The sequence below is a fragment of the Mesoplodon mirus genome, assembly GCF_964341445.2.
Source record: "Mesoplodon mirus genome assembly, chromosome: 19".
NCBI lineage: Eukaryota > Metazoa > Chordata > Mammalia > Artiodactyla > Ziphiidae > Mesoplodon > Mesoplodon mirus.
In genome coordinates this window covers 56459747-56486820 of record NC_138995.1, presented here as the reverse complement: position 1 = coordinate 56486820, position 27074 = coordinate 56459747, and the positions used below count along the sequence as shown (strand labels likewise).

The following is a 27074-nucleotide window of genomic DNA, read 5'->3' as shown; positions in this document are numbered from 1 at the left end:
TCCAGACTGCAGTGGACCACAACCCCCTCCCATCCCCTTTGACTCTGGGGACAATGGGGGGGAGGGGACAGATGGGCGGCCACCCCATCCACCCCAGGCCATCTGCTACCCTCCCCATCCTGGGGACCTGAGAGCGTGGCAAGGGAGGGACAGGAGTGGGGTGGAGCAGAGGGAGGGGCCCCCCAGCTGCCACAATTACCCCCATCCAGGCCCCCTCTGAGCCTAATCTTGCCTCTGGCTGACCTAGGAAGGAAAAAGAATCCTTGGAGACCAGAAATCCAGGGAGAAGAAAATTCATGTATCAGACAAAATTAAATATTAGCAATGATCCATTCTAAGGAAGGGGCCCCTACTTCCAGTGGCTCTGGGCTCTGAAATTAAGCTTGGCTTATGTTTGAATCCCAGTTTTCCCTCTGTCTACCTATATACCCTTGGACAAGCTACACTCCACATTCCTGGGCCTCCATCTGTCATATGAAAATCAGGTTTTCTTAATGACGTGAATAGTAATACTCTTTAAGGGCCAAGTCTGTTTAGTCCCCTGTTGTATCCCAGTGTTTGGGACAGCGCCTGTCACTTTGTAGGTTTGTAAGTGCCATTGATTGAATTGAGTGTCAGTTGGGTGCTAGGCTCAAGCACTACATTTTGTAAGTCAGGTGTTCATTGAACTCCATCCCCTAAGCCCTTGCAGTAACTGTGTCGATTCTTCAAGGGATAGATGAAAGATTTGAGGAGCAATTTCCCAGCTGTCGGGGGTGGGAGACATGTGAAGTGGGATTTCTTTTAGCAATCAAGTGATGTCAAGTGGCTGAGGCTCAGTTTCCTCATTTGTAAAACGGGGGTAACAGGAGTACCTCACAGAATCGGTTGCTCTAGGAATTAAATGTGATAATGTTTGTGAAGTGCTTACTTAGAACCGGACCTGGCACATGGTAAGTACTTGTTCAATAAACGCTCATTACAGGCGAGGGGTGGGGAAGCTGTGGAGGAGCCCAGGGTCCTTATTGCAGCCTGGGGGAGCCTGGTCCCTCTCGTAGCTGCGGGGAGGGGCGTGGTCAACTCAGGGGGCGTGGTCCAGGATTCAAGGACAGGCCAATAGGGCGTCGAAGGGCGTGGCCCTGACCTGCATGGGCGTGACCTTGCGCGGGTGGGAGGGGCCAGGCCGCTGTGGGAGCCTCCGGGAAGAAGATGCTCGGGCCAGCAGCCACCGCCAGCCCAGCCACCGCTGCCGCCCGCGCTCGCCGCCCCCCGGGTCCCCACTAGCGGCCGCCTCCGCCTCCCATCTCCGGCCCCGTTCCTCCGGCCCCCCGCCCCGGGCAGGGTCTGGGGGGGCTAGGCCCTCTGCCCCGGGGAGCAAAGAAGGGGGTCCGGTCCCCCCAAGTGGCGCGGCCAGTCCCCGGCCTCCGTAATCTTGAGAGAGACCCCACCCCTCAGTTCTCTCTGGGCCCTATCCGAGACCCCCTTTTCCTTCCCGTCCCGCTCACATCCGCTCTCCAGGCTCTGTCAGCCCCCCAGAAGCAGCTCCCTCCCTCCTCCCCTCTCTGGGGTTCCCCCTCCCCCATCCCTCCGCCACCGCCCCCTCCCCCTCCCACATCCCCTTCCCTCCCCCTCCCTCTCCCCCGTCCCCCGCCCCCCCCACCATGAGGATGATGGCCGCCGGCGCGGTGCACGGCCTCTTCACGGCCTCCGCGGCCCCGCAGCCGCCGCCGCCCCCGCCGCCGCCGCCGCCGCAACCCCAGCCTCCCCAGCAGCCGTCGCCGCCGCCACAGCAGCCGCCGCCGCCGCCGCCGCCGCAGCCGCCGCAGCAGCAGCAGCCGCCGCCCCAGGCCCCCCCCATGGAGCCCGAGGCCCCGGATTCCCGCAAAAGGCCCCTCGAAACGCCCCCCGAGGTGGTCTGCACCAAGCGCAGCAACACGGGAGGTGAGAAAGGGCTGCGGCTCCGGGTGGGGGAGCGGGCAGGGGGCCGCGCCTTTCTCCAGCCTCCTCCCCCCCAAATGGCAGGTGCAAGGGCTCTGGGGAGGGGAAGGGCGCCCCTCCCTAGACTGGGGAACGGAGAGGGGAGTTGGGGAGGGAACAGGACCCCTTCCCCCTCTCGCCGCGGCCCTGGGCTGGGAGCTTTGTCTGCGCTGAGAGGACTTGGGGGGGAGGGGGTGGTAAGTGTCCTTGGGGGCGCGCAAAGGATGGGGGGCGTGGGTGCCTCCGGGCGGGTGTCTCTGTGTCCTTGAGGGGTGTGTGATGTGACCCTTTCGGGGCAGGGGTGTTCCCGGGCTGGCGTGTCCTGGCGGGGGGAGGGGAAGGAGCTGAGGAGGCCTGTGGACCCGGAGCTTCCCAGCCTCCCTCCCTGGGGATGTCCTGAGCAAGGGTTGTCCCGGAGGGAGGCATGTGTGGGCCATGGGCGGGATTTTGCGTGGGGACAAGCTAGGTGGGTGTGTTGGGTGACATAGAGGAAAGGGTGGGTGTGTAAAGCTCAGTGAGAGAATGTGTGGCTGGGACAGGTGTGTGTGTGTGTTCGTGTGAGCCCTGTAAGGCCTGGATGTGTGACATTAAGGATCATGGATATGACAGGAAGGAGGGTGTGTGTATGTGTGTGTGTGTGTGTGTGTGTAAGAGATGAGAGGGTGCGAGGGGCTGGGGTCCGTGTTTGAGACCCCCATAAGGGTATATGTGACAAGTGCGTGCATGTCACTCCAGAGGGGACTGTGGCAGAGTGTGACACATGAGTGAGAGGGTGTGTGTGACATGCAAGGAGGTGTGTGTGGGCTGCCGAATGGGCCGGCTCTGGGTGTGAGCCATGAGAGGCTGTGTGGATCAGAGGATGGCAGTTCAGTGTGTGTGACACAGGCGTGTCCCGGGTGGGGTGGGACCAGGAGAAGCTGGTGTGGGTATATGACAAAAAAAGAGTGTGGGCGTGACTCCAGAGAGGCTGTGGCTGGGTGTGACACACGGAGGTGTGCAACGGTGACATCAGAGGGGGTGTGTGCAACAAGGGAAGGTGGGTGTATGACAGGGGAGAGACTGGGGCTCTGTGGTGAAATTCACGAGGGTGTGTAACAAGGGAAGGGAAGGATGGGGGCCCATGTGACAGGGTGCAGGAACGTGTACATGTGACACCCAAGGGATGGGAAAAGGGAAGGTGTGTGTGTGACACCCAAGTGTGTGTGTATGTGTAACAAGAGGCTGTGTGTGAAATGGTTGGTGTGGGGATGTTTGTGTGTGTGACAAGGGAGTGTGTGTGTGTGTGTGTTTGTGTGATGGCTGCATGTTTGACAACACAGAAGGAGTGTGTGTGTAAGACAAGAGGGACCCTCACTGTGTGTGTGTGAAGAGGTATGTGTACCAGAGAATAAAAGCCAAGCTGGGAACTCTAGGTGTATGTCTACCCGTGAGGTAGGGTTTGTCAGGGGACTCAGAGCCCAGCCCATTAGCTCCCTGGAAGGAGGGAGACCCCAGAACAGACAAGCCCCTCCCAGCGGTCACCTTGGCCAAAATCTCCGCTTCCTCTGGCCTTTTCCTCCGGATGGGAAAGGGATGGCCTCGGGCATTGTAGTGGGTGGGGTGGGGACCTCCCACCTCCTCTCCTTGGATGAACAGGAGCCATCTCTTCCTCCGGTCCCAGCCCCCTGCCACCCCTGGCCAGGTGCAATAGGAAATGGGGAACCCCTGGCTGCCTGTGAGGGTGTCCAGCAGAAATTGGAGGAAAGGGAAGTTGGGGGAGGGGTGGGAGGGAGTTTCCTGTCCTTCTTCCTGCTCCCCCACCCCCAGCACACACATGAATGTGTCCCTGCCACATCCTTGCCTCCTTCCTGCCTCACTGCCATTCCCAGTCCTAGGAAGGGTCGAGTACCCAGGCGGTCCCTGAACCCAGCCTGGAGGTCCAGCCCCACCCCTGCTGGGGGGGAGGGGAGGAGGTCTCATCCTTCTCTTAAAGAGGCTGAGATGCTCAGAATCTGAGCACTCAGAGCAGAGCAGCACCACCTAACTGCGATGCTGCCAGGACAGTCAGGTCCAAGTGTTTAGCACCTATTACGAGTCAGGCTCTGAGATATGGGTTAATTTCCCAGTACAACCCTCGGGGGAGATGGTTTGAGCTGCTTTTTCAGATGAGGAAAACTGAGGCTTAGCGAAATGAAGCCACTAGCCCGAACTCACACAGCTCATGGTGGGGAAGCTGGGATCTCTCCAACCCTGGGCTGCCTGGCTCCAGAGCTCATGTGCTCAGCCACTGTGCATCCTGCCTCCTTCAGCTGTGGGGAAACTAGGGTGAGCCCTTAGGGACCCTCTCCTCCAGACTCTTCCCAGGGGAAACTGAGGCCCAGAGATGCGAAAGGACAGTCCTCCATTTGCAGAAACCCTCAGGGGCAGAGCTGGGCAACAGTCCAGGACTTTCATCTCAAAATTGACGGCTCCTTCCAATAATATTTTCATGTCTGTGGGACACTGGGTCAACCTCACGCCTTTTCTGAGCTTCAGCGTCGCCATCTGCCAAATGGGGAAATAACAATAGTTACAGATGATAGCAGCTACCAGTATTCTTGCTTACTGCCTTACATGCAATATTTCATTTAATTCTCCCAACATTCTATGATGTGATACTACTACTAATACATAAATAATAATTATAAATTATAACAATGGCTGACAGTTACGGTGCCACAGTGCACCAAAAGTATTAGGGAAAACACGGGGCACGGACCAATCATTTAATAATCCTTACAATCTGATTATGTTACCCATCTTACAGGTGACACACTGAGGCACAGAGAGGTTAATTAACTTGCCCAAGGTCAGTCAGCTAATAAGAGGCAGAACCAGGATTGGAACTCAGGAGGCTGGCTCCATTGGATGGGTAGACTCTATAGTGAGCCCCATTTTCAGGCAAGCAAACCAAGGCTCAGAGGGGTAAGGGACTTTCTAGGGTGTCACAGCAAGTCGTGCCAGCCTGGGCAGATTGAGCTCCTACCCACGGTGCCAGCCTAGGGGCTGATAGAGGAGATGGTGGCTGTTAAAACTGGCTTCTGGGCACTGTGACTGGCAGGCAGACACCGTTGGGAAGGAGACGACGCGCTAAGGACAGGAGGGCTTGAATGAAGAGGTTGGATAGAAACTCCAGTTGGGAACTCACTGGAGGAACAAATAATCCCAGTCTGGTGGCACAGTAACAGAGCATCTCCCTTGAGTACAGATGATAACTCTTTTTCTTTCTTTGGCCACGCCGTGTGGCTCGCGGGATCTTAGTTCCCTGACCAGTGAAAGCGCTCAGTCCTAACCACTGGACTGCCAGGGAATTCCTACAGATGATAACTCTTAAGGTGCTACTAGAATGGCCCCCATACTCCTGACTGTATTCCCACCTCTGTCAGCCCCATATACACAGAAACAGCAACCCCCCACCGCCCACACACACCTCACACCCCACATGTAGCTTACACCGGCCAGGCCTTGCTCCCAAGATGCTCGATCCTTAGCACAAAGTATCACCAAGGTTAAGAGCCCTAGAATGAGAGCTTCCAGGGTTCATCTCATCACTGTCATGTGCTTGGTGTGGGGCCCTCGGGTGAGTTCTTGCACTGCTCTGAGCCTCAGTGTCCTCATCTGGAAAATGGGAACTGTAAGATGCACCTCTACCTCTCCAGGCTGTTGTGTGGGTTCAGTGAGATCGTATGTGAAGCACACGGCATCAGGCCTGGCAAATAGTAAGCACTCAATAAACAATAGCTATTATTATTACTATTATTATCATCATCATTAGCATTGCTACGGGGAATGTCACATTCCTGATTTACCATCCAGTGGTGATTCGCCCCAAGGAAATCATACCCCATCCACCTCTCTCTCACTTGGAAACAATGTCACAACTCAAAGGCAGTTTTATGACATTTCTTACATGGACAGGCAACACCGTCATTCACAGAAAGATGTCACCCAGCCAACATCCCATCCCTCCTCAGGGGTCCCACTCCCAACCACATCCCTGCCATCTTGTCTTCCACCAGTGACATCCTCACGCACTCCCAACGACAATATCAGCATCCCACCCCAGCCTCCTCAAACCTCCACAGGACACACCGATGCTTCCACCCCCGACCCCTAGACAAGAGCAGGAACCATAAGTACAACACCCCAACTTTGGTTCCCCCTGAAATATACTGTAACCAAAACAACACCTCTGCCGCATCCGATTCTGCCCCGTCTCCCAGATCCAAGCCACCTTTTGGTATAAAGTGCCACTCTTCCCATAGCACCCCAAATCTTCTGGGTAGGTTAACATTATTTGTGGAGGTAGGGGAATATTGGTTACTCTTTGGGAAACTTTATAAGCATTCCTGAGGAGGGTGGGCACAAAAGGGAAGGGGGGACCGGAGACTCTGACTAGAAAGTGGAAAGGCAGCTTGATCCCAAGGTGGAAATATTGAAGTCGCGGCAGAGGGGAACCTGGAGCGCTGAAGTTGGCATCTTCATTTGCTGTCCTGTGTAGAGGGAGCTGCCTGGACCCCAAAGGAAAAGTGAAGGGGGGGTGGAAAGTTCTGGCATCTAGATTTTGCTTTGGTAGAAGGAAGTACTTTTTCACAGGCAGAACCTTGGTTTTTCAAACGGGGTGGGATGTGTGAGGTCTGGGGACTCCGGGTTTAGCTGAGGTCACGTGTCTGCCCTTTGCTACAAGGCAGGCTGGCAGATAAAAGCCTGGCTTCTTCCTGGGGGAGGTGAGCTTCCCACAGTGGGAGATGCAAAAGATTCTGAAGAAGACCAGAGCAGACTGTGGGCTGCTATGGGGACTCCTGGGACTTAGAATCCTGAGCTTCTACAGGCGAGAGGAGGACCCTGGCCTCTGAGGAGGGGCCTCCAAACTTCCACTAGTCTGATATAAGGACTGCCAAGCGCCCACAAGGTGATTTAAGGGGGTCCACGGACAAACTTTTTTGGAGGATCATTTTTAGTTTATATCAGTGTGCTTTGGGAGGAAAAAAATATAACCAGCCCTTCAAACTCGGACTATTAGCAATGATTTTTAAATGTCTTCTTTAAATAGATGCATTTACATTTTAAGAGGGAGTGGACTTAAAGGGCATGGACTGTCTGTCTTGTTCCCTGCTATGTCCCCAGGATCTAAAACAAGGCCTGGCATGTAGCAGATGCTCAGGAAGGATTGGTTGGAATGAGGGAGGGAAGAGGGAGAGAAGAAGCAAGGAAATAACAGTACAGAGGGATACAACAAGGGCCAAATTCAGGAAGAGAGTTACAGGGATTCTGGGAGGGTGAGTGGAAGCAGAGCCTTGTTTCTATCAGTGAGAAGACATTCCTCCTCCAAAAAGCAGGGAGAAGCCTGGGGAAAGGTGATGAAGGAAGTGGGGTCTCCCCTCCTCCTATTTCCTAACAAAAGCCCAAACCCTGGAGGCTCATTTCCCCATTTGCCAGTAAGTCTCTCTGACATAGAGCACTTACTGTGTACCAGACACTGTGATAAGAACTTTACCTGTGTTCATGAAATAGGTAATATTAATAACGATGATGATGATATCTGACATTTCTCAAGTGGTCTGTGTGCCTGAGACTCTCCTAAGTACTTTACAGTTTAGCATTTCATTAATGATAATAACTCCAGGAACTAGCGTTCTCCTGTCCCCATTTTACAGATGAGAAAACAGAGGCCCAAAGAGGTGAGGAGACTCACCCAAGACCACACAATCCATCAGCGACAAAAGTTGCACTCACTCTAGGGCTGTTTCTGCCATTTCATTCGGAGATTCTCAGACAAAACCTGAGGAAGTGTGAAGGAGGGGAGTGGGGGGCGTCCCCAGTTTTCTTCAGAGCAGACGATTACCTTCCATCTTGAGGAGGGAAGCTGGGGAAGTGGCTCTGGCTGGAGAAAAGATGGGGAATGAAATCAAAGAAGGAAAGAGGATGGAGTTCTAGTGAGAACACCTTCCCATCTTTCTGAGCCTTCCAAAGGTGGAGAACTGGCCCCCCATCTCTGTCAGGTTGAGGGGCAGGGCTGGGGAGGGGCCACCTCTGTGAGCCCAGGGAAGGAAGTAATTTGGGGGGGAGGGTGTCAGGATGATTGATGGAAGGGCACCCTGGGGGGCTAATTACCTAATAGGCTTAGTGGTCTGATTAGGCAAGTTTAAGAGGATTGCCTTGGGCTAAAGGAAACCCCTTAATTCTGGACCCCTCCCCATGCCTTCAAAGCCACATCCCGCTCTCATACCTCCATCTTCACACATCAGGGAACCCAGAACTTTCAATCTTAAGGGACCAGGTGGAGATGGGCATGACTCCCAGACCCCCAGTCCTGCCCCCACTTTTATTTTAAATTTTAAAATTTTTGGCCTCACGGTGCGGCATGCGGGATCTTAGTTCCCCCACCAGGGATCAGACCCGCGGCCCCTGCAGTGGAAGCACAGAATCTTAACCACTGGACCGCCAGGGAAGTCCCACCCTGCCCCCACTTTCAACAGAGCAGTTTCTCTTTTATCTGCTCTGAATGTTGGAGTTTCACGGGAGACATTGAAAATAGTTTTCCTTTGCTTAAAAGAAAAAGTTGAAAAACCAGTGGGGGATGATGGCCTAAGACCTTAAGCTTTGGAAGCAAAATGGCCTGGCTCGTCCCTTCCTTTTCCCAGTGTTTATTGTATGCCTACCAAGCGCTGGGCGCTGCATGAGTCCATGGACACAAGCGCGAGCTTCAGTGATGTGGCCCACACTGGATGACTGTGGTACATCGTTCCGAAGGCATGAGACAGAGGAATCCTTCCCCTCCTCAGGGTTCCAGTCCAAGAAGGGACATTTGAGGGGGGACCTGAAGGACAAGAGGAATTCACTGAGGGAGGGGAGTTCCAGGCAAAGAGAATGTGCAAAGGCCCTGAAGTGGGAGGGAGGAGGGAAGTTTGCGGAACAAAAAGGAAAATGTGTCTAGTGCATCTGGAGGAAGATGAGGGTGTGCAGCTGGAAATGTGGACGGGTCAAATCACAAAGTAACTTAGACTCAGGAAGTTCCCAAATGTCTACCCTGGGGGCAACAGTTTGGTTAGAAGGTGGGAAAGGTTAGGCACTTGCCTTGAGACTGCATTAACAAAGGGCTTTACACGTGACCAAGAAAACTGGTCCATAACAAAGAATGACCAAAGCCCCATAAAGGGTCCTTGGTGCCACTTCACCACCTCTAGGTCTTTGAGTCTGTCCTGGAGCACGTTGGTCTTTAGCCACCATCAGGGGAAAGTGTTAAGCATGGATGGGCGAAAAATGAATCAGAGTTGCATTTGAATCTCAACCCAGCAACTGTCGGTGCCCTTGGGCCGGTACCTTCACTGCTCTGTGCCGCTCTGTGCCTCAGTTTCTCCTTATGTAAAAATGGAGCTCATTCTACCCACCTCAGTGGGCGGTCGTGAGGAATGGATGAGATCAAGCTGGCAAAGCACTCAGCAGAGCACCGGCTCAGTAGTGAGTGTTAGAACCTCTCCGGAGTCCAGCCCTCCTCTCCCCTCCCCCTTCGCTGCTTCCCCGAGTCAGACCACCATCCCTTCCTGCCTGGACCATTGCAGTTGCCTCTTGCTCTTCCACCCATGCTTGTCACAGTCTGCTCACCTCATGAGCATCAGAGGGATCTTCTTAAAATCTAAGACAGATCACATCCCTCCTCTGCTCGGAGCCTCCCCGTAGCTCTCATCTCACTTGGAATAAAAACCACCTTGGTCCACAAGCCTGAACACTCCACCACTACCTCCAACCCTCTCAGCCCTCATTTCTTGTAACTCTCCTCCTCTCTCAGTCAGCCCCAGCAACACTGGCCACCTCTCTCTCACTCAAACAACGATGGCATAACCCCATCCCAGGGCCTTTGCACTTGCTCTTCCTCCACATAGCCCCAAAGTTCTGTTTCCTCCTCCACAGCCTGGAAACAGTGTATCATAATGTTTCAGAGCATGGACTCTGGAGCCAGGTGGGGTTCAGATCTCAGCCCTGCCACCTACTAGCTATGTGAACGGGAGCAATTTCTTCACCTTTGTTTACTTATCTGTAGAATGGTTTTTTTTTTTTAAAGTACCTCCCTCATAGCATCAGGGTGAAAATGAAAAAAAAAAAGCTCATATTTGTAAATTACTTGGAACAGAGTCTAGCGCATATTGGGTGCTATAGAAATGTTTGATGAACAAAGAATGCCGCGTTCTTGGGGAAGGCTTTCCTGGCCATCGGATCTGACAATGCAGCACCTACACTCCCCTTCCTCTTTCCTGCCTCTTTTTGTTTTCTTAGTACTTACCACCATCCGACAACGTAAAACATACTGTCTGTCTCCCCGCTCTAGAAGAGTGTAGCTGTGTGAGCTCTTGGCTGAATCACCAAAACTCTTTTGGCCTTATTTGCCTTATTTGCGAAATCAGGGAGCTTTGTCTGTTTTCTTCATGGCTGTTTCACTAGAACGGTGCCAAGCACGTAGCAGGTGCTCAGGAATTATTTGTGGAATGAATGAATAAATGAGCGAATGAAGATCATGACGTGTTTTATTTTCCTACTGCTATTCTCCTGGTCATGGCTTCTCTGTGTTACTGTGACCCCAGGGGTTTCCTAGCCCAGCCCATGCCAGTGCCTCCCTGGAGGTACCGTCCAAAGGTGAAGACCCTTCTCCCCTGACTCCCGTCCCCTCTGTGTGCCCCTGCAGAGGAAGGCGAATACTTCCTGAAGGTGCTGATCCCCAGCTACGCGGCGGGCTCCATCATTGGCAAGGGCGGGCAGACCATCGTGCAGCTGCAGAAGGAGACGGGAGCTACCATCAAGCTCTCCAAGTCCAAAGACTTCTATCCGGGTGAGCCCCAGCCCAGCCCTCTTCCTCCGGCCTCCCATCCCTCCCACCTGGGCCCTCTCGGAGGGGGAAGGGCTGCCCTAGGGGCAGTGAGAGTGGTAGGGGGCCTCCCCTCCCCCTAAGGGGACAGAGCTGCCCTCAGCCCCAGGGGCCAGGCCTGAGCAGATGGGGGTGGGGGCAGGGCAAGACAATGGGGCTGCTGCATATTCATGAGCTCATTTGCATGATGTGCTGGCAGATGTGCCCCTTCCCACACACCTGCCCCTTTGGGTCAGTTGGAGGAGCTGGGGGGGGACCGAGGAGGCAGGTGTTAGGGTGTCCCTCAGGGCTTGGGGGACCAGCCATGCATGTTACATAGACCCTCACTCTTTCCCTTTGGATTTCTCTGTCACCCCATCTTGCCCCAATCTGAGTCGCACTGGTTTTCCATCTGTGTCATTCTTTATGTGTCTCTCATTCTGTTTCTGACTTTCCCATCTCTTGTTCCCTTGGGCTCCATTCCCATCGGCTTCTCTCTGTCTCCTCCTGCTCTGCTTTCTGCTGTGTCTCTCTGGTTCCGTTTGGACATCCCCCATCTCTGTTCTCTTAGCCTCACAGCCAGTCTGTCTGTCTTGGCTTTTTCCTCTTCCTCCCCTCCTCTTCCCTTCCCTTTCTGTCTTCCCATCTCTCTCCCCATCTTTTCCTTTTCCCCCACTTCTCTTATTCTCACATTTTTCTCTGTCTTCCTCTCCCAACTCTGTTCAGTCACCCATTCAAGCAGTAGTTGGTAGCGCCCCTCAATGGGGTCATTCTTTGCCGGCGTTGCCCCTCATTTCTTTTTCTTTTTTTTTTTTTTTTTTGCGGTACGCGGGCCTCTCACTGTTGTGGCCTCTCCCGTTGCGGAGCACAGGCTCCGGACGCGCAGGCTCAGCAGCCATGGCTCACGGGCCCAGCCGCTCCGCGGCATGTGGGATCTTCCCGGACCAGGGCACGAACCCTTGTCCCCTGCATCGGCAGGCGGACCCTCAACCACTGCGCCACCGTGGAAGCCCTGCCCCTCATTTCTTTCTGCCCCTGCTTGCCCATCTCTCCTTTTATGTTTCTCTTTTTCTCCTAAGTCTCAGCTTCCTCGTGTTTTTTTCTTCCCCTCTCTCCAAAATCAGCCCCTTTTCTGCCTCTCCTCCAGCTCTATCTCCCTTCCTTCAATCATAAATTTTTCCAGGCCCCTCCACTCTCTGTAATCTCCCTCAATATCTCTCACCCCTTCATATATCCCTCCCAAGACCTATGCCTGAGTTTTGACATCTAGGAATCCAGGGAAGGCCCCCTGAACTGCATCTCTGGTCCAGCACTGGTTCTAGTTCATCCTTAATCCCCTTGGATTTTTTAGGTCAAACACCAGAGCTGGAGCCGAGGGTCAGGACAAATTCATATTCTCTCTCTCTCTCTCTCTCTCTCTCTCTCTCTCTCTCTCTCTCCCCTCCCTTCACCCCCCTGCCTCCCATCTAACTAAGCAGCTTTGGCAAGAGGTTTAGAGAACAGTCCAGGGAACCTGGCACAACCCCCTTTTCTCTTCCTCCCTGGCCCAGTTTCCCCCTCACTCCCCTAGCCCACAAGATACGGATGAGACCTCTGCTTGGGACTTTCATCCAAGGACCTTGGTTCCTTGCCCCTGGATCACATTCTGTGACATAACACATGTCATTCCCTCTCAACTCAGTGACACATCCCACTGGCCAGGCAGCCTAGAACCCCAGAGGATGGGACAGTCATTGCCTCTCTTCTGGGCCAAGTTCAAACAAGCAACGTGAGCCAGCGTCTCTCCCCAGCCCCTGGATGTGCAGCCAGCCCCGCTCCCCACCCCCAAATTGGAACTTCCAGATCATACAGCATATACTGGCTCCTGGCTCAGAGATGCAGGACACAGCTCCCTACATCCTGGTCCTGTCCCTAGGACTTCCCAGGACCCACAGGAACATAAGAAATGGAGATGCTCCTGCTCAAGCATGTGTTCCTCCGCTCCTGGCTGATACCTTTCATTCATTCATTCAACATATATTCTCTGAGCATCTTCTCTATGCCAGCACCATACCGGACCGAGATGGGGACACAAGCAGTGACTGAGACACCCCAGCCTAGCCCTCCCGGATCTCACATCCCAGTAGGGGAGATAGACCAAACACCATTGATGACCTAGAGTGGTCAGGGCTGGGACAGGGAAACCCAGAGGATGGAGGGAGCCCAGACAGGGCACCCGACCCAGCCTGAGGAGATCAGGAAGGGCCTCCTGGAGGAGGAGGCCAGAATAATAAGAGTGAGCTAGGTAAGGAGCAGTGAAGGGTGCTCCAGGGAGATGAAAGAGCATGTTCAAAGGCTGGGGGTGGGGCTTAGTTTGTTCAGTGTGGCTGGTGAAAGGACAGGTGAAAACTGATAATAGAGAAATTGAAAGGGTCCTCTGGGCCTAGTTGGTTCTGACACACACACACACACACACACACACACACACACACACACGTGTCTACTCCATGAAACAAAAACCTACCTGGCCTTTACCCAAAGGGAGGGGTACAACACACAAAGGGTGTCCCCCCCTTGATACAGAAACCCCAAGCCCCAGATTCAATCCTTCCACGTCATACATGGAGAAACTTAGACTCAGAGGAGGCAGGTACCTGCCGAAAGCCACACAGTCTTCTGTGTAGCTCACCAGACATTCTAGTGATTCTAAAACTCCTCCTGATTTTGAGGAGCTGCCTGAAGCCCTGGACCCTAGCCCCAGAAGAAAAATGGACATATACACTTCTTAAATTTTTTTATTGATTTATAACATCTCTGCAGCCAAGTGCAAAATCTTAAGTGACTACTTAATAAATTCATACATATTCTTTTTTACCATAAAAAATACAAAAGCAGAATTGCAATCATTGTATGCCTCTCCCCACCACACACACACACACACACACACACACACTCCACCCACCCCAAATTTAGCACAGGGTGGCTCAATGGTTAAAAGCCCAGACTCTGAAGCCAGACACCTGGGTTCAAAACCCTGATCTTTCACTACTGGCTGAGTGAACTTGGACAAATCCCAGACCTCTGTGCCTTAGTGTCCTTAGCAGTAAATCAAGAATAGTAATATTGCCTGCCTCATGTATTAAAGTGAACAAATACATATAAAGTGCTTAGAATGGTGCCTGGTGATTGGTGTTATGTAAGCACCAGCTGTTATTATTAGATATTCTTTCAGGGTTTAACTGAGTCCCCCAAAGCCCCTGTGGACCCTGGTTAAGAACTACAAGTCTGTGAGATCACAGACTCCCTGAGCTGGAAGGAAGCCTCCCAGAGATGGAGAGCTGGGCCACTTCAGTCAGGCTCTCCCTGGGGCCACCCCACCCCCTAGTTCCCACCCTGACCCACACCCTTTCCTATTTACACCCAGACGGAGGCAGCCTGCACGCTGACTCACGCTTGGCTCAGACCAAGCCATTGTTCTGGGGTGGAGGGGAGTAAGAGTGAGGAACAGCGGCCCAAAGGAGATGGGGGATGTCAACTACACCAGTGACCCAAGACAGTGACACTCAGACACATGGCGAGACTCGCTTGCCAGGCTGAGAGATGGCAAGCAGGGGGTCAGGGTGGTAACACTAGCATGCCACCCTGGAATGCCCACAGGACACCAGACACTCACCCCCAAGTGTCCCAGACACACAGGCACACAGAGCCTGGCGCACACTCAGGACCTTTTACAGACCCAGGGAGTTTACTGGTCCTGCAGAGAGAGTCCCACCTGGGAAGAGACACACACACACACCCTACACACCTAATATGTCCAAATCAGCCAGGCACTCACAGCTTCACCCCGGCCAGGCTTGGTGGGGTCTTCTTTGTCTGGCTGTAATTCAGACACTCAGACACACACACAAATACATCAGTCCTCCAAACAGTCTTACATACTGACCCCTGGGTCTGCCTGTTGGTCTCTTTCTCTTCCTCATGTTCACACACATCAGTCACAGAGTCTTGCCTGTTTCCTATACACGCACCCTTACACATATATGTGCATTCCACATACCACTCATCCAAGTAGTCTTTTGAACACCTAGGGGTGTCTGGATATCTCTTTCCCGTACACACACACACAGTCATACAATCTCCAAGTGCTATACATTCATCGTACAGCCTCAATGCCACTTCCTGGGATTCTTTGTTTCTTACTCTCAAACCCTTGGGCACACCCAGCTCAGTCTCACAAATAGTGTACATAACCTTGAACATCACAGCGACACCCAAAGTCTTTCCCCCCACCCAAGAGTACACACAAACGTCTTTACTGGAATCACTATGTCACACAGTCTGTTTGTATCTCTGTCTCTCCTGCTTTTTCTTTTACACACACACACACACACACACACACACATACGTAAAGATAACTGAGCCAGTCCTGCCCAAGTATACACATGCACACACACACCACTCACCCAAACAGCCTCACAGATGTACTCACACTGGTCAGTCAGTGTTACCCAGACTCTCTCTCCCATACACATATATCCCAGCATCACCCAGAATTAGTGTCTCTTCTGCCTGCTGCCCACCCCCAATACACATAGTAAGGATGCCCAGGTCAGAACCACAGCCAATATCTGGAGAATCGCCAGCAGAGGCACCCACCTCACCCTGCTTTCTCCATCCCCCCGTTTCCACTCTTCCATGAGTTGCCTTTGCCCCACTCTGCTCTCCCCTCTCCACAGCCTTGCCCTCCCCCCACCCCTCAGCCCTCCATCTGGTGGGTCCAGGCAGGCACTCAGACCTCTCTGCTGTCTCCCCCATCCCCCAGCCCTTCCCCATCCTCTCCAAAAGCCCAGAGGCCGTCGCTGCAGGCTTTCAGGGGTTGCCATGGCAACGGGGCCTCATCCCTAGTCCCCCTGGGGGTGGGCTGAGGACCCAGCCAGCCACACCGATAAGGGGGTTCCAGTTACTGTGGCAACCGTTGCAGGCCTGAGCTCTCCGCTTCGAGAAGGTGGGGAGGGGGGAGTGAGTGAATGGTTGCCAAAGCAACCGAGAGAGCCAGCAAGGACTGGGAAGAGGCAGCTGAGCCCCGTCTCCCTTGCCCAGGGCTGCTGTGGGCATAGCAAAGTACTTAAGCATCATTCTTCCATCCCTTGGGGTTGTTTTAAGGGAGGGAGAGGAAGTGCAGATAATAAAACAGGGATTCCACTCATTCTCCCAGCTACCCATCCTGGTCTGGGAGCCCATGCCAGCTTGCCCAGGCTTACCAAGTGACCTGGGGCCAGTGAGGTCCGCTCTCTGGACCTCAGTCTTCTCCTTCCATTAAATGGGGCCTGTCTCTCAGGAATGCTCCCCTTCCTGTCTGATGAGTGTGCCCTCTCTCTTCTTTGCTCGACAGGAACCACAGAGCGAGTATGCCTGGTACAGGGCACAGCAGAGGCCTTGAATGCTGTGCACAGCTTTATTGCCGAGAAGGTCCGAGAAATCCCACAAGCGATGACCAAGCCCGAGGTGGTCAATATCCTTCAACCCCAAACCACAATGAATCCTGACAGAGCCAAGCAGGTTAGCAGGGGCAGAGGCTGAGTCTCTGTAAAGCTGGTGGGGTTTGAGAGAAAACACTTCTTCCACGTCGCTGGATTGTGATGGGGGTTCAATGGGATAATGGCTATAAAACATTTACCAGTCAGATACGTGGTAGTGGTTAGTATTATTGTTAGAGAATCAGCTTAAGGGCTCCAGACCTCTTAGAGTGATTTGATTCAGAAAGAGAGTGAAGGTCTGGGAGAACCTGACCCAGACCCCCTTAGTTATTCCTCCTTCCTAGGATTCTCCACATCCTCTTCTCTCTTCCACATCTTCCCATTGTCTCTCAAAACCACCTGCTTCCCACTTCCTGTTCTCACCGGAAGTAACCTCAGTGACACCCCCATCCATAGGCAGAAAATTTTAGAAACAGCCTCCGGTACTCCCTCTCTCCATTAATTACTGAATAGGAGTAGCCACCATTTTGGAGAAAAGGTGTTTCATTGGGCGGGGGCGGGTCCCTCTCCCACACAGCCCTCTCAAGGAGGGATGGAAGAAGGAGGGCAGAGCCTCTCTGTTGCCTCAGTTACCGGGAAGCCATGGTGTCGGGGAGTGGCAAGGGGCTGACCGATCGCTTCCTGGGCCTCTCCCGTTGCCAAGACCACCATGCACACCGGGCAGGTGGGCTTGCTGCAAAGCCCCTGGCAGCACGGTCCTGACTGTGTAGAGGGCCAAGGAGGAAGAGAGCACGGGATTGGCTGCAGTAAACTCCCCATTTTCTCTCCCCTTCTCCGCTCCTGTATACACGTGCACACGATGCACAGGGGCGAGATGATCCGGGCAGGCGGACAGGCCACTTGTGAGGGTTCCTTAACGTCTGCCTAAAAACAAAGACAAGAGAGAGGGCCTCGGTAAAAGGAAGCTGGAATTCCCGGGAATTCTTTTTTGCCCCGAGGTGGGGGAGACCACGGGTCTGGGTTTCTCTGAGCTCGTGGGGAAACAGTGGGCAGAAAGCTCTGGAAGAATGCTTCGGAGCGGAGCGTTGCCCCCAAAGACTGCGGGCTTGGGGCTTGGAGCGCGGCTGCTGTCCTTGGTGCTGAAGCATCTCTGCTCCTCGCGCCCTGCCAGGCCTCTCCCAAATCCCTTTCCACCAGCAGGCCACAGCTTACCCGCAGTTTGCAGGGAGGCGAGGATATTGCCTCTTCCCTCCGCCTTGGTCGTGGCCACTAGGGGCTCAGGGTTCATCAAGAGTTTGTACATGTTGCAGGGAAAACGGGGTCAGCACCATCTGTGCCTGAGCCTCCCTCCACCACCTAAGCCACAGGAACTCAGAAATAGCGGAGTCGAAAGGTTACAGAACCAGGACTTTCTCCTCTGCCTTATTACTCCGGGGCTCCAAAGAATGGGAGAGATAATGGCTGAAGGCTCAGGCTCTGGAATCAGATGTTGAGTTGAATTTTCCTCTGATACTTCTTACCTGTGTGACCTTGAGCAGGTGACTTGATTTCTCTATGTAAAATGAGATTTATTATGGTACCTACTTAAGGGTAGTGGCTAGTGTTCATTAACGTTTGAAAAGCACTTATCATGTACGCCTAATGCATAGAAAGTTCTCAAAAAATGTTCGCCGTTGTCGTTATTATGGGATTTTTGAGTCCGGAGGCAGGTCTATTCCCTTTCTGCCTTGGACTTGCTGTGTTGCTCTGAGTCTTTTTCCCTTCTGTATGCCTCAGTTTCCCTTTCTTTACAGTGGGGAAGCTGGGCCAAACCGGGGATTATAAATTGAAATGCCTCCAGGATCCAGAAAAGGAACATAAAGGATTGAGGATTGTGGACTCAACATAGAGATATCATGCCATCCCTAAAGGGGGCAGCTGCTATTCAGCTTCACTTGATTCTCGCCATTTGGGAATGGGGACAGAGTATTACATCTTCCCCATTTTTCCAGAGAAGTCAAGAATATTTTAGGGGCTTCCCTGGTGGCGCAGTGGTTGAGAGTCCGCCTGCCGATGCAGGGGACACGGGTTCGTGCCCCGATCCGGGAAGATCCCACATGCCACGGAGCGGCTGGGCCCGTGAGCCATGGCCGCTGAGCCTGCGCGTCCGGAGCCTGTGCTCCGCAACGGGAGAGGCCACAGCAGTGAGAGGCCCGCGCACAGCAAAAAGAAGAAAAAAAAAATTTTAAATCAACTGATTTTTCAAGGTTGGCTCAGTTTTTTAAAACACTGTGTGGCTGTGGGCTGGCTATGGGCTGAGCATCACCTGTTTGCCACCTCTGGGCTAGACCGGTGATTCTCAGCCCTGGCTGGTATCTGAGTCATCTGGGTAGCTTAAAACACAGATTCCTGAGTCGTGGCCTGGAGCCACTGAGTCAGAGTTTCTGGGGAGAAGGCGTGGGGATCTGAACATGGACCCTGGCCTGGGATCAGATCCTGGCTCTACTGGTCACTATCTGTGTGACCTTAGGCAAGTTACTTAACCTCTCTGTGCCTCCGTTTTCCAATCTATAAAGAGTGCTAATAAGAGTACCTACCTTGTAGGGTTGTTGCTCAAATTAAGTTAGTTACTACATGGAAGTCTTTTAAACAGTGCCTGGCACATGGTAAGCACTGTTAGCGGCTTCTGTTACTGCTGTTGTTATTCTTATTTTTCAATCGCCAGACTTGCAAACCTCTGAGGCAGATGGTCTCTGAGGTCTTTCTGGCTCTAAGACACCTACAGTTTTATGGCTCTGTGACTCCAAGATTCTAGACATGTATTATTCTAACAGTCTACTGTTCTAACATCCGAGATTCTATAGAACTGCGTGTGCAGATTTAAGATGCTGTGGTCTTGCAATCTGGGCCTGTCGTGAAGGCAGCTACTGTTTTCTGAGGGCTTCCCATGTGCCAGGCACTAAGGGAACATTTTAGTCATTGAATATTCTCAATAATTGTATAGAGTAGCTGTGGTTATGTCAGTGTCAGAGATGAGGAAACGGAAGCACAGAGAGGTGAAGGCATTTGCTTTCACCATTTCTTGGCGAACACAGTTCCTTGGGTGAAAAGGTTGCCTCCTTCCCCCATTGCTCTGAAATGCTGTATCACATACTAAATACCTCTTTACCCTTAGGCCTGGTTTTGTACATTTTTCTGTTCTATCCCCTTGACTTGTCAGACTTCTTTTTTTCCAATGATTTCTTTAAAATAACAGCTGTATTGAGATATAATTCACATACTGTAAAGTTCACCATTTTAAAGTGTGTAATTCAGTGGTTTCAGTATATTCACAGAGTTGTGCGTTGATCACCACTATGTAATTCTAAAACATTTTCACCACCCCCAAAAAAGCCCCATAGCCATTAACGGTCATTTTCCATTCCCCCAGTGCCTCTGCCCCGGCCCCTTTCCACCATTAATCTACTTTTAGTGTCTATGGATTTCCCTATTCTGAATACTTTATATAGATTGAATGATATTTCTGTGGCATTTTGAGTCTGGCTTCTTTCCCTTAGCATAATGTCTTCAAGATTCATCCATACTGGGAATTCCCTGGCGGTCCAATGGTTAGGACTCCACGCTTTCACTGCTGAGGGCATGGGCTTGGTCCCTGGTCAGGGAACTAAGATCCCCACAAGCCGAGTGATGTGGCGAAAAAAAATTTTTTTTTAAAGATTCATCCATACTGTAGCATATAACAAAACTTCATTCCTTTTTATGGCCAAATAATATTTCACTGTATGGATATACCACATTTTGTCTATTCATCAATTGATAGAAATTTGGGGTGTTTCTACCTTTTAGCTATTATGAATAATGCTGCTAATGAACATATGTGTGGATGTATGTTTTCAGTTCTCTTGGGTATACACCTAGGGTGGAATTTGTAGGTCATATGATAAATCTACGTTTAACTTTTTGAAGAACTACCAGACTGTTTTCCAAAGTGGCTGTACCACCAATGTGGGATTTAAATCCAGGTCCGCCCATGGGGATAACAATGACAACAACCATTTCATGTGTACCTACTATGGGCACATATTAATTGCCTGCTCTCGTGGCATCCAATGCTTGGCACATAGTAGGTGCTCAGCAAATGTTGCTTGTTTGAACGAATGGGTGATGACATGCCCATGGGGACCAAGCAGAAACATGACTGAGGGGAGGTAGTCTGGTGTAACCTGGCAGAGGTAGGCAATATGTGTCATCTGGAGGGCAGTCATACTCAGTTCTGGCTAATTGTGGCCATGCTTGAATTTCAAGCTCATCATTTCATGCATGATCTCTATTAGACCTCACAGTAATCCTATGGAAGAGGTATGAATATCCCCATTTTATGGAAGAGAAAACTGAGTTTCCAAAAGATTAGGTCCCTTGCCCACAATCAGCGGTGGAGCCAGGATCTGAACCTGAGCAGGTGCCTCCAGAGTCCAGGGCAGCTTTTCAGGGATTTGTGTGCAACGGACTGCAAACTGGTGGTCTGGCTGCTACACAGTGGTTCTTAGACGTTTTGAAGTGGTTACCAACATTTAAAAACTAGGACGCTTCACATTTTACAGGTCAGAATTGCCAGTTAATCTGTAAAACTCATATCAGGCTGAATTTGAAAATCACACACGCACAGAGACCACCACCACCACCAGGTGAGATGCACCTGGCTGCCTACACCCAGTCCCATTCCTGCTTGGTCCTTTGGGCATCTCATCATCCATTCTTTCATCCATCCATTCTTTCATCCACTCTTGGCTGAGTATGTGCCAGGCATTCCTCTAGGCACTGAGAACCCAGCAGTAAACAATACAGATACAAATCTCTACCCTTGTGGATCTTAAATTCTTCCCTGGAGAATCAGAAAATAAGTAAATAAATAAAATGTATAGGATGTCAGAGAGTGAAAAGTATTATGAAGAAAAGACAGAGAAAAAGGAAGTATTGGGGCCTTTTTTTCTCTTAACTTTTTATTTGGAAAATGTTTAAAGAACGTTACAATCAACTCCCTACACACTGCACTTAGATTCACCAATTGTTAACACATGTTTTATCTCTAATCACACACACACACACACACACACACACACGTTGGTTTTTTGTTTGTTGATCTATTTGAAAATAAGTTGTAGATCTCATGACTCTTCACCTCTAAATACTTCAGTGTATGTCTCCCAAGAACAAGGACAGTCTCCTATGTTTTTATATTACTATTATCACACCTATAAAAGTTAACACTGAATTCATATTATTTAATAAAAAGGCCATATTCAGATTACCCCCAAATATCTTTTATACCTATAAAGTATTTTTATTAAAGATTCAGTCAATGTTCATGCGTTGCATTTGGTTGTTATACCTCCTTAATGTCTTTTAATCTAGCATAGTCTAGGATAGATTTTTGAAGGTAGAGCCAACAGAATTGCTGATTGGATGCTGAGTGTAAAGGAAAGAGAGGACTTCTAAGGGTTGGGACTGGGTAGTGGAAGGGTGCATTTCCATGTGCTGAAATGAGGAACACCATGGCAGAAACACACGTGAGGAGGAAGATGAGGAGTTCCGTTTTGGATTTTAAGTTTGAGGCGTCCACTCAACATCATACTAGAGATGTGAGGTTAGCAGTTAGGAGTCTGGAGGTATCCATGCTGGAGATGCAAAATAAACACAGACAAGCTTTGATAATCAGGTGGTCAGGGAAGGCCTTTCTGGGGAGGTGCATTTGTGCAATGAATGAAGAGAGGGGCGAGCTGTCTTTTCTGGGGAAAAGCATTCCAGGTGAGGGAACAGCAGGTGCAAAATCCCTGAGTCTGGGCAGAGCTTGGCAAGTTGGAGGAACAGCAGGGAGTCTGGTGTGTGTGCAGTGGAGTCAGCAAGGGGGAGGGAAGAGTGAAGTCAGAGAGATCAACAGGGAACAGAGCATGTCAGAGCAGTGCTTCTCAGCCCTGTTTGCCTGTTTGAAGGGAACCAATGTCCCCTTTCTCCTACAAATATTTTCCTATGCCCACTTTACTCTCTGAAATTATATATATAACATATCTATTTGTATAAATAAAAAACATATCTGGGGCTTCCCTGGTGGCAGAGTAGTTAAGAATCCGCCTGCCAATGCAGGGGACACGGGTTCGAGCACTGGTCCAGGAAGATGCCACATGCCGTGGAGCAACTAAGCCCGTGCGCCACAACTACTGAGCCTACACTCTAGAGCTCGTGAGCCACAGCTACTGAAGCCCACGTGCCAAAACTACTGAAGCCCACGCGCCTAGAGCCTGTGCTCCACAACAAGAGAAGCCACCGCAATGAGAAGCCCGCGCATCGCAAGGAAGAGTAGAGAAAGCCCGTGCGCAGCAACGAAGACCCAACGCAGCCAAAAATAAATAAATAAAATTTAAAAAATCTTATAGATGTACATTTTTTTAAATTAATTAATTAATTAATTAATTTATTTATTTATTTATTTTTGGCTGTGTTGGGTCTTCGTTGCTGCGCACGGGCTTTCTCTAGTTGCGGCGAGCAGGGGCTTCTCATTGGGGAGCACGGGCTCTAGGTGCATGGGCTTCAGTAGTTGTGGCACGCGGGCTCAGTAGTTGTGGCTCGCGGGCTCTAGAGCTCAGGCTCAGTAGTTGTGGCGCACGGGCTTAGTTGCTCTGTGGCATGTGGGATCGTCCCAGACCAGGGCTCGAACCTGTTGTCCCCTGCATTGGCAGGCGGATTCTTAACCACTGCACCACCAGGGAAGCCCTATAAGATTTTTAGCTATTTTATTTTATTTTATTCTATTTTTTATTTTTATTTTTTTTTTCTTTTTATTAGTTTCTGCTTTATAACAAAGTGAATCAGTCATACATATACATCTGTTCCCACATCCCTTCCCTCATGCATCTCCCTCCCTCCCACCCTCCTCATCCCACCCCTCCAGGCGGTCACAAAGCACCGAGCTGATCTCCCTGTGCTCTGCGGCTGCTTCCCTCTATCTATCTACCTAACGTTTGGTAGTGTACATATGTCCATTAGCAATTTTATTGAGATATAATTCACATAAATACATTTGACCCATTTAAAGTGTGCAGTTCCACAGCTTTATTATATTCAGAGTCCGGCATCCATCACCACAATCAATTTTAGAACATTTCATTTCCTCAAAAGGAAACCTTGATCCCCTTAGCTATCACCCCTCAATCCTCCCAGCTCTCCCCACCCCAGCCCCTAAGCCACCACTAATCTACTTTGTCTCTATAGATTTGCCTATTCTGAACATTCATATAAATGGAATTATACAATATGTGGTCTGTTGTGCCTTACTTCGTTCACGCAGCATAATATTTTCTAGGCTCATCCATGTTGCAGCATGCATCAATCCTTCATTTCATTTAAATTGATTGCCAAATAATATTCCATTGTACGGATGTACATTTTCTGTATCCCATAAGACTTTCAAATAAAGGAGAGATGAAAGGAAGGTTATTTGTTACAAAATAAGGTGAATTTTAATATGTAAATACTCAGCCAGGGCCACAGTAGAATAAATAATGAAATAGTCAGCTGCTCACACCTAACGTGGCCTGAGTGAGACAGAGAGTAGTATTGGAGACTTAAATGATACAGGCATTACTACTGATGTCATGGTTTTCTTTTTTTTAATTGAAGTGTAGTTGATTTACAGTGTTGTGTTAATTTCTGCTGTACAGCAAAGTGATTCAGTTATACATATATATACATTCCCTTTTATATTCTTTTCCATTATGGTTTATGACAGGATATTGAATATAGTTCCCTGTGCTATACAGTAGGACCTTTCTGTTTATCCATTCTATATATAATAGCTTGCATGATGTCATGGTTTTCTAAAATAATGAACGACTCTTGGTAAAATTCAGAACAAAATAAAGTACAATCTTCCCTTGATTTACCAATAGTTACATCCCTGGAAATTTCAGTAGATCTTAAAACCGTGCAAAAGAAAAAAATACTTGGTACTTACATGTATCATGGGGCTCAGTTCTGGCTGCGAGATTTATAAACAGACTTCTCACCAACATGAATGTCCAGGGGGACATTCAAAAGTCGTACAGGACCTGGGACTGTTCTTCATTGTGAGGAACTGACTCACATTACGGGTGCAAACATCCCTGACCCTGCACACTGAATGCCCGCATCTGTCCCCAGTTACTGCAGACAACCAAAACCACTCCCACAATTTTCCTAACACCCCCAGGGTCTGGCTTGGGGGTGGAAAGGAGAGGCAGAGATGAAAGCTTCAGAGGGTAGAATCCACAGGTCTGAGGGGACGTGAGAAGGATTGAGAAGGAGGAATTTGTGTGTAAAAATGCTCTTGGAGATGTGAAAGGAGACATTTGGTTTTGAAATACCCCCACTGGACTCAGGATTGATACGGGGGCTTCCCTGGTGGCACAGTGGTTAAGAATCCGCCTGCCAATGCAGGGGACATGGGTTCGAGCCCTGGTCCGGGAAGATCCCACATGCCACGGAACAGCTAAGCCCGTGCACCACAACTACTGAGCCTGCACTCTACAGTCTGCATGCCACAACTACTGCGCCCACGTGCCACAACTACTGAAGCCCGCACACCTAGAGCCCGTGCTCCACAACAAGAGAAGTCACGGCAGTGAGAAGCCCACACACCGCAACGAAGAGTAGCCCCCGCTCGCCACAACTAAAAGAAAGCCCGCGCACAGCGACGAGGACCCAAAGCAGCCAAAAAAAAAAAAAAAAAAAAAAAAAAAAATTTATTTTAAAATGATCCAATTTGTAGCTGCAAAGGATGGGCTGCTCTACAACTGAGAAGGGGGACTCTCATATGTAAGTGACCAATTTTCTCCATCTTCTCTGATGTAAGCTTTTTAATCATCATTTTGCAGATAAGACAACTATATTAGATTGCTAGAGCTGTCATAACAAAGTACCACGAACTGGGTGGCTTAAACAACAGAAACTCATTTTCTCACAGTGCTGGAGGCTAGAAATCTGAACTCAAGGCATCGGCAGTGCTGGTTCCTTCTGAGGCCTCTGTCCTTGGCTTGTAGAAAGCCATTTTCTCTCTGTCTTTTTTTTGCGAGGCGGGGGGCCCGTGCCGCACAGCTTGCGAGATCTCAGTTCCCTGACCAGCGATTGAACCTGGGCCACGGCAGTGAAAGCCTGGAATCCTAACCACTAGGCCACCAGGGAGCTCCCCTTTTCTGTCTTCACATGGTCCTCCCCCTGTGTGTGTCTGTGTCCTAATCTCCTCTTCTTATAAGGACACCAACCATATTGGATTAGGGTCCACCCTAATGACCTCACTTAACCTTAAATGCCTCTTTAAAGACCCTATCTCCATATACAATCATATTCTGAGGTATTAGGGGTTATGACTTCAACATGTGAATTGGGGTGGGAGGGGACAGCAATTCAGCTCATAACAACAATGAAGAGCTTAAGCGAGGCGACCACGACATAGGATGGAAAGCACAATGGAGCAGGAATCCATGAGGCCGGATTTCAGTTCCTTCGCTGTCTGGGTGACCTTGGGGCAAGTCCCTTCACCTCTTAGGCCTCAAGTGGCTCATCTGCAAAGCGAGACTAATGATGCCTTTTCTGGGGCTGGGAGTCGGAGTACTTAATGATATAGAAGGACATGGGCACCGGTGCAAGATTGGGAGAGGGGTCCTGGAGGGCTCCCACTGGGTTAGTCATTCAGCTTCTAGGTGCTGGATGGAAGGGAGGTCCCAGATGGAAGGGAGGTCCCAGGGGTCCCAGGAACAGGGTGGCTGAGTGGCTACTAAGGAGAGATGGAGTACTAGCTCCTTTTTTTTTTACCAATGAATATGGAAATATTTCTAACCAGTAGAATCATACTGGTGCATATCAAGGGGGCGTGCGCAGGGGTGGGAAATGACTTGAGATGGCCGGTGTTAGGCTATTGTTGCCCTTCAGTGTCCGATTACCCCCCTAAAGACCCTCCCTCTGGCTCCCCACGCAGGCCAAGCTGATCGTCCCCAACAGCACGGCGGGCCTCATCATCGGCAAGGGGGGCGCGACAGTGAAAGCCGTGATGGAACAGTCGGGTGCTTGGGTGCAGCTGTCCCAGAAGCCGGAGGGCATCAACCTGCAGGAGCGCGTGGTGACGGTCAGCGGTGAACCGGAGCAGGTGCACAAGGCCGTGAGCGCCATCGTGCAGAAGGTACAGGAAGATCCCCAGAGCAGCAGCTGCCTGAATATCAGCTACGCCAACGTGGCTGGCCCTGTGGCCAACTCCAACCCCACCGGCTCGCCATACGCCAGCCCCGCTGATGTGCTGCCCGCCGCTGCTGCCGCCTCGGCCGCTGCCGCCTCTGGCCTGCTGGGCCCGGCGGGGTTGGCGGGCGTGGGAGCCTTTCCTGCCGCCCTGCCTGCCTTCTCGGGCACCGACCTGCTGGCCATCAGCACGGCGCTTAACACGCTGGCCAGTTACGGCTACAACACCAACTCCCTCGGCCTGGGCCTCAACTCGGCCGCAGCCTCTGGGGTCCTGGCCGCCGTGGCCGCCGGTGCCAACCCTGCCGCCGCCGCCGCTGCCAATCTCCTGGCATCCTACGCCGGGGAAGCAGGGGCCGGGCCAGCGGGCGGAGCTGCTCCCCCCCCACCCCCGCCACCTGGAGCCCTGGGGTCCTTCGCCTTGGCCGCGGCCGCCAACGGCTACCTCGGGGCCGGGGCGGGCGGCGGGGCGGGCGGAGGGGGTGGCCCGCTGGTGGCCGCCGCAGCCGCAGCGGGGGCGGCTGGGGGCTTCCTGACGGCGGAGAAGTTGGCGGCTGAGAGCGCCA

At 51.2% G+C, this 27074-nt stretch overlaps 1 protein-coding gene across 1 annotated transcript in view; it reads left to right on the top strand.

The window, feature by feature from the left end:
- Window positions 1-1191: 1191 nt before the first annotated feature.
- The window catches only part of NOVA2 (NOVA alternative splicing regulator 2), a gene marked incomplete at its 3' end in the record, with an annotated part of 31822 nt that continues 5939 nt past the window's right edge, over window positions 1192-27074 (top strand). Inside the window, exons 1-4 of the mRNA XM_082606693.1 lie at window positions 1192-1920; window positions 10655-10798; window positions 16185-16351; window positions 26255-27070. Coding sequence (XP_082462819.1) covers window positions 1641-1920; window positions 10655-10798; window positions 16185-16351; window positions 26255-27070 — 1407 coding nt within the window. The 5' untranslated portion in view covers window positions 1192-1640. The remainder of the gene's footprint in view (window positions 1921-10654; window positions 10799-16184; window positions 16352-26254; window positions 27071-27074) is intronic.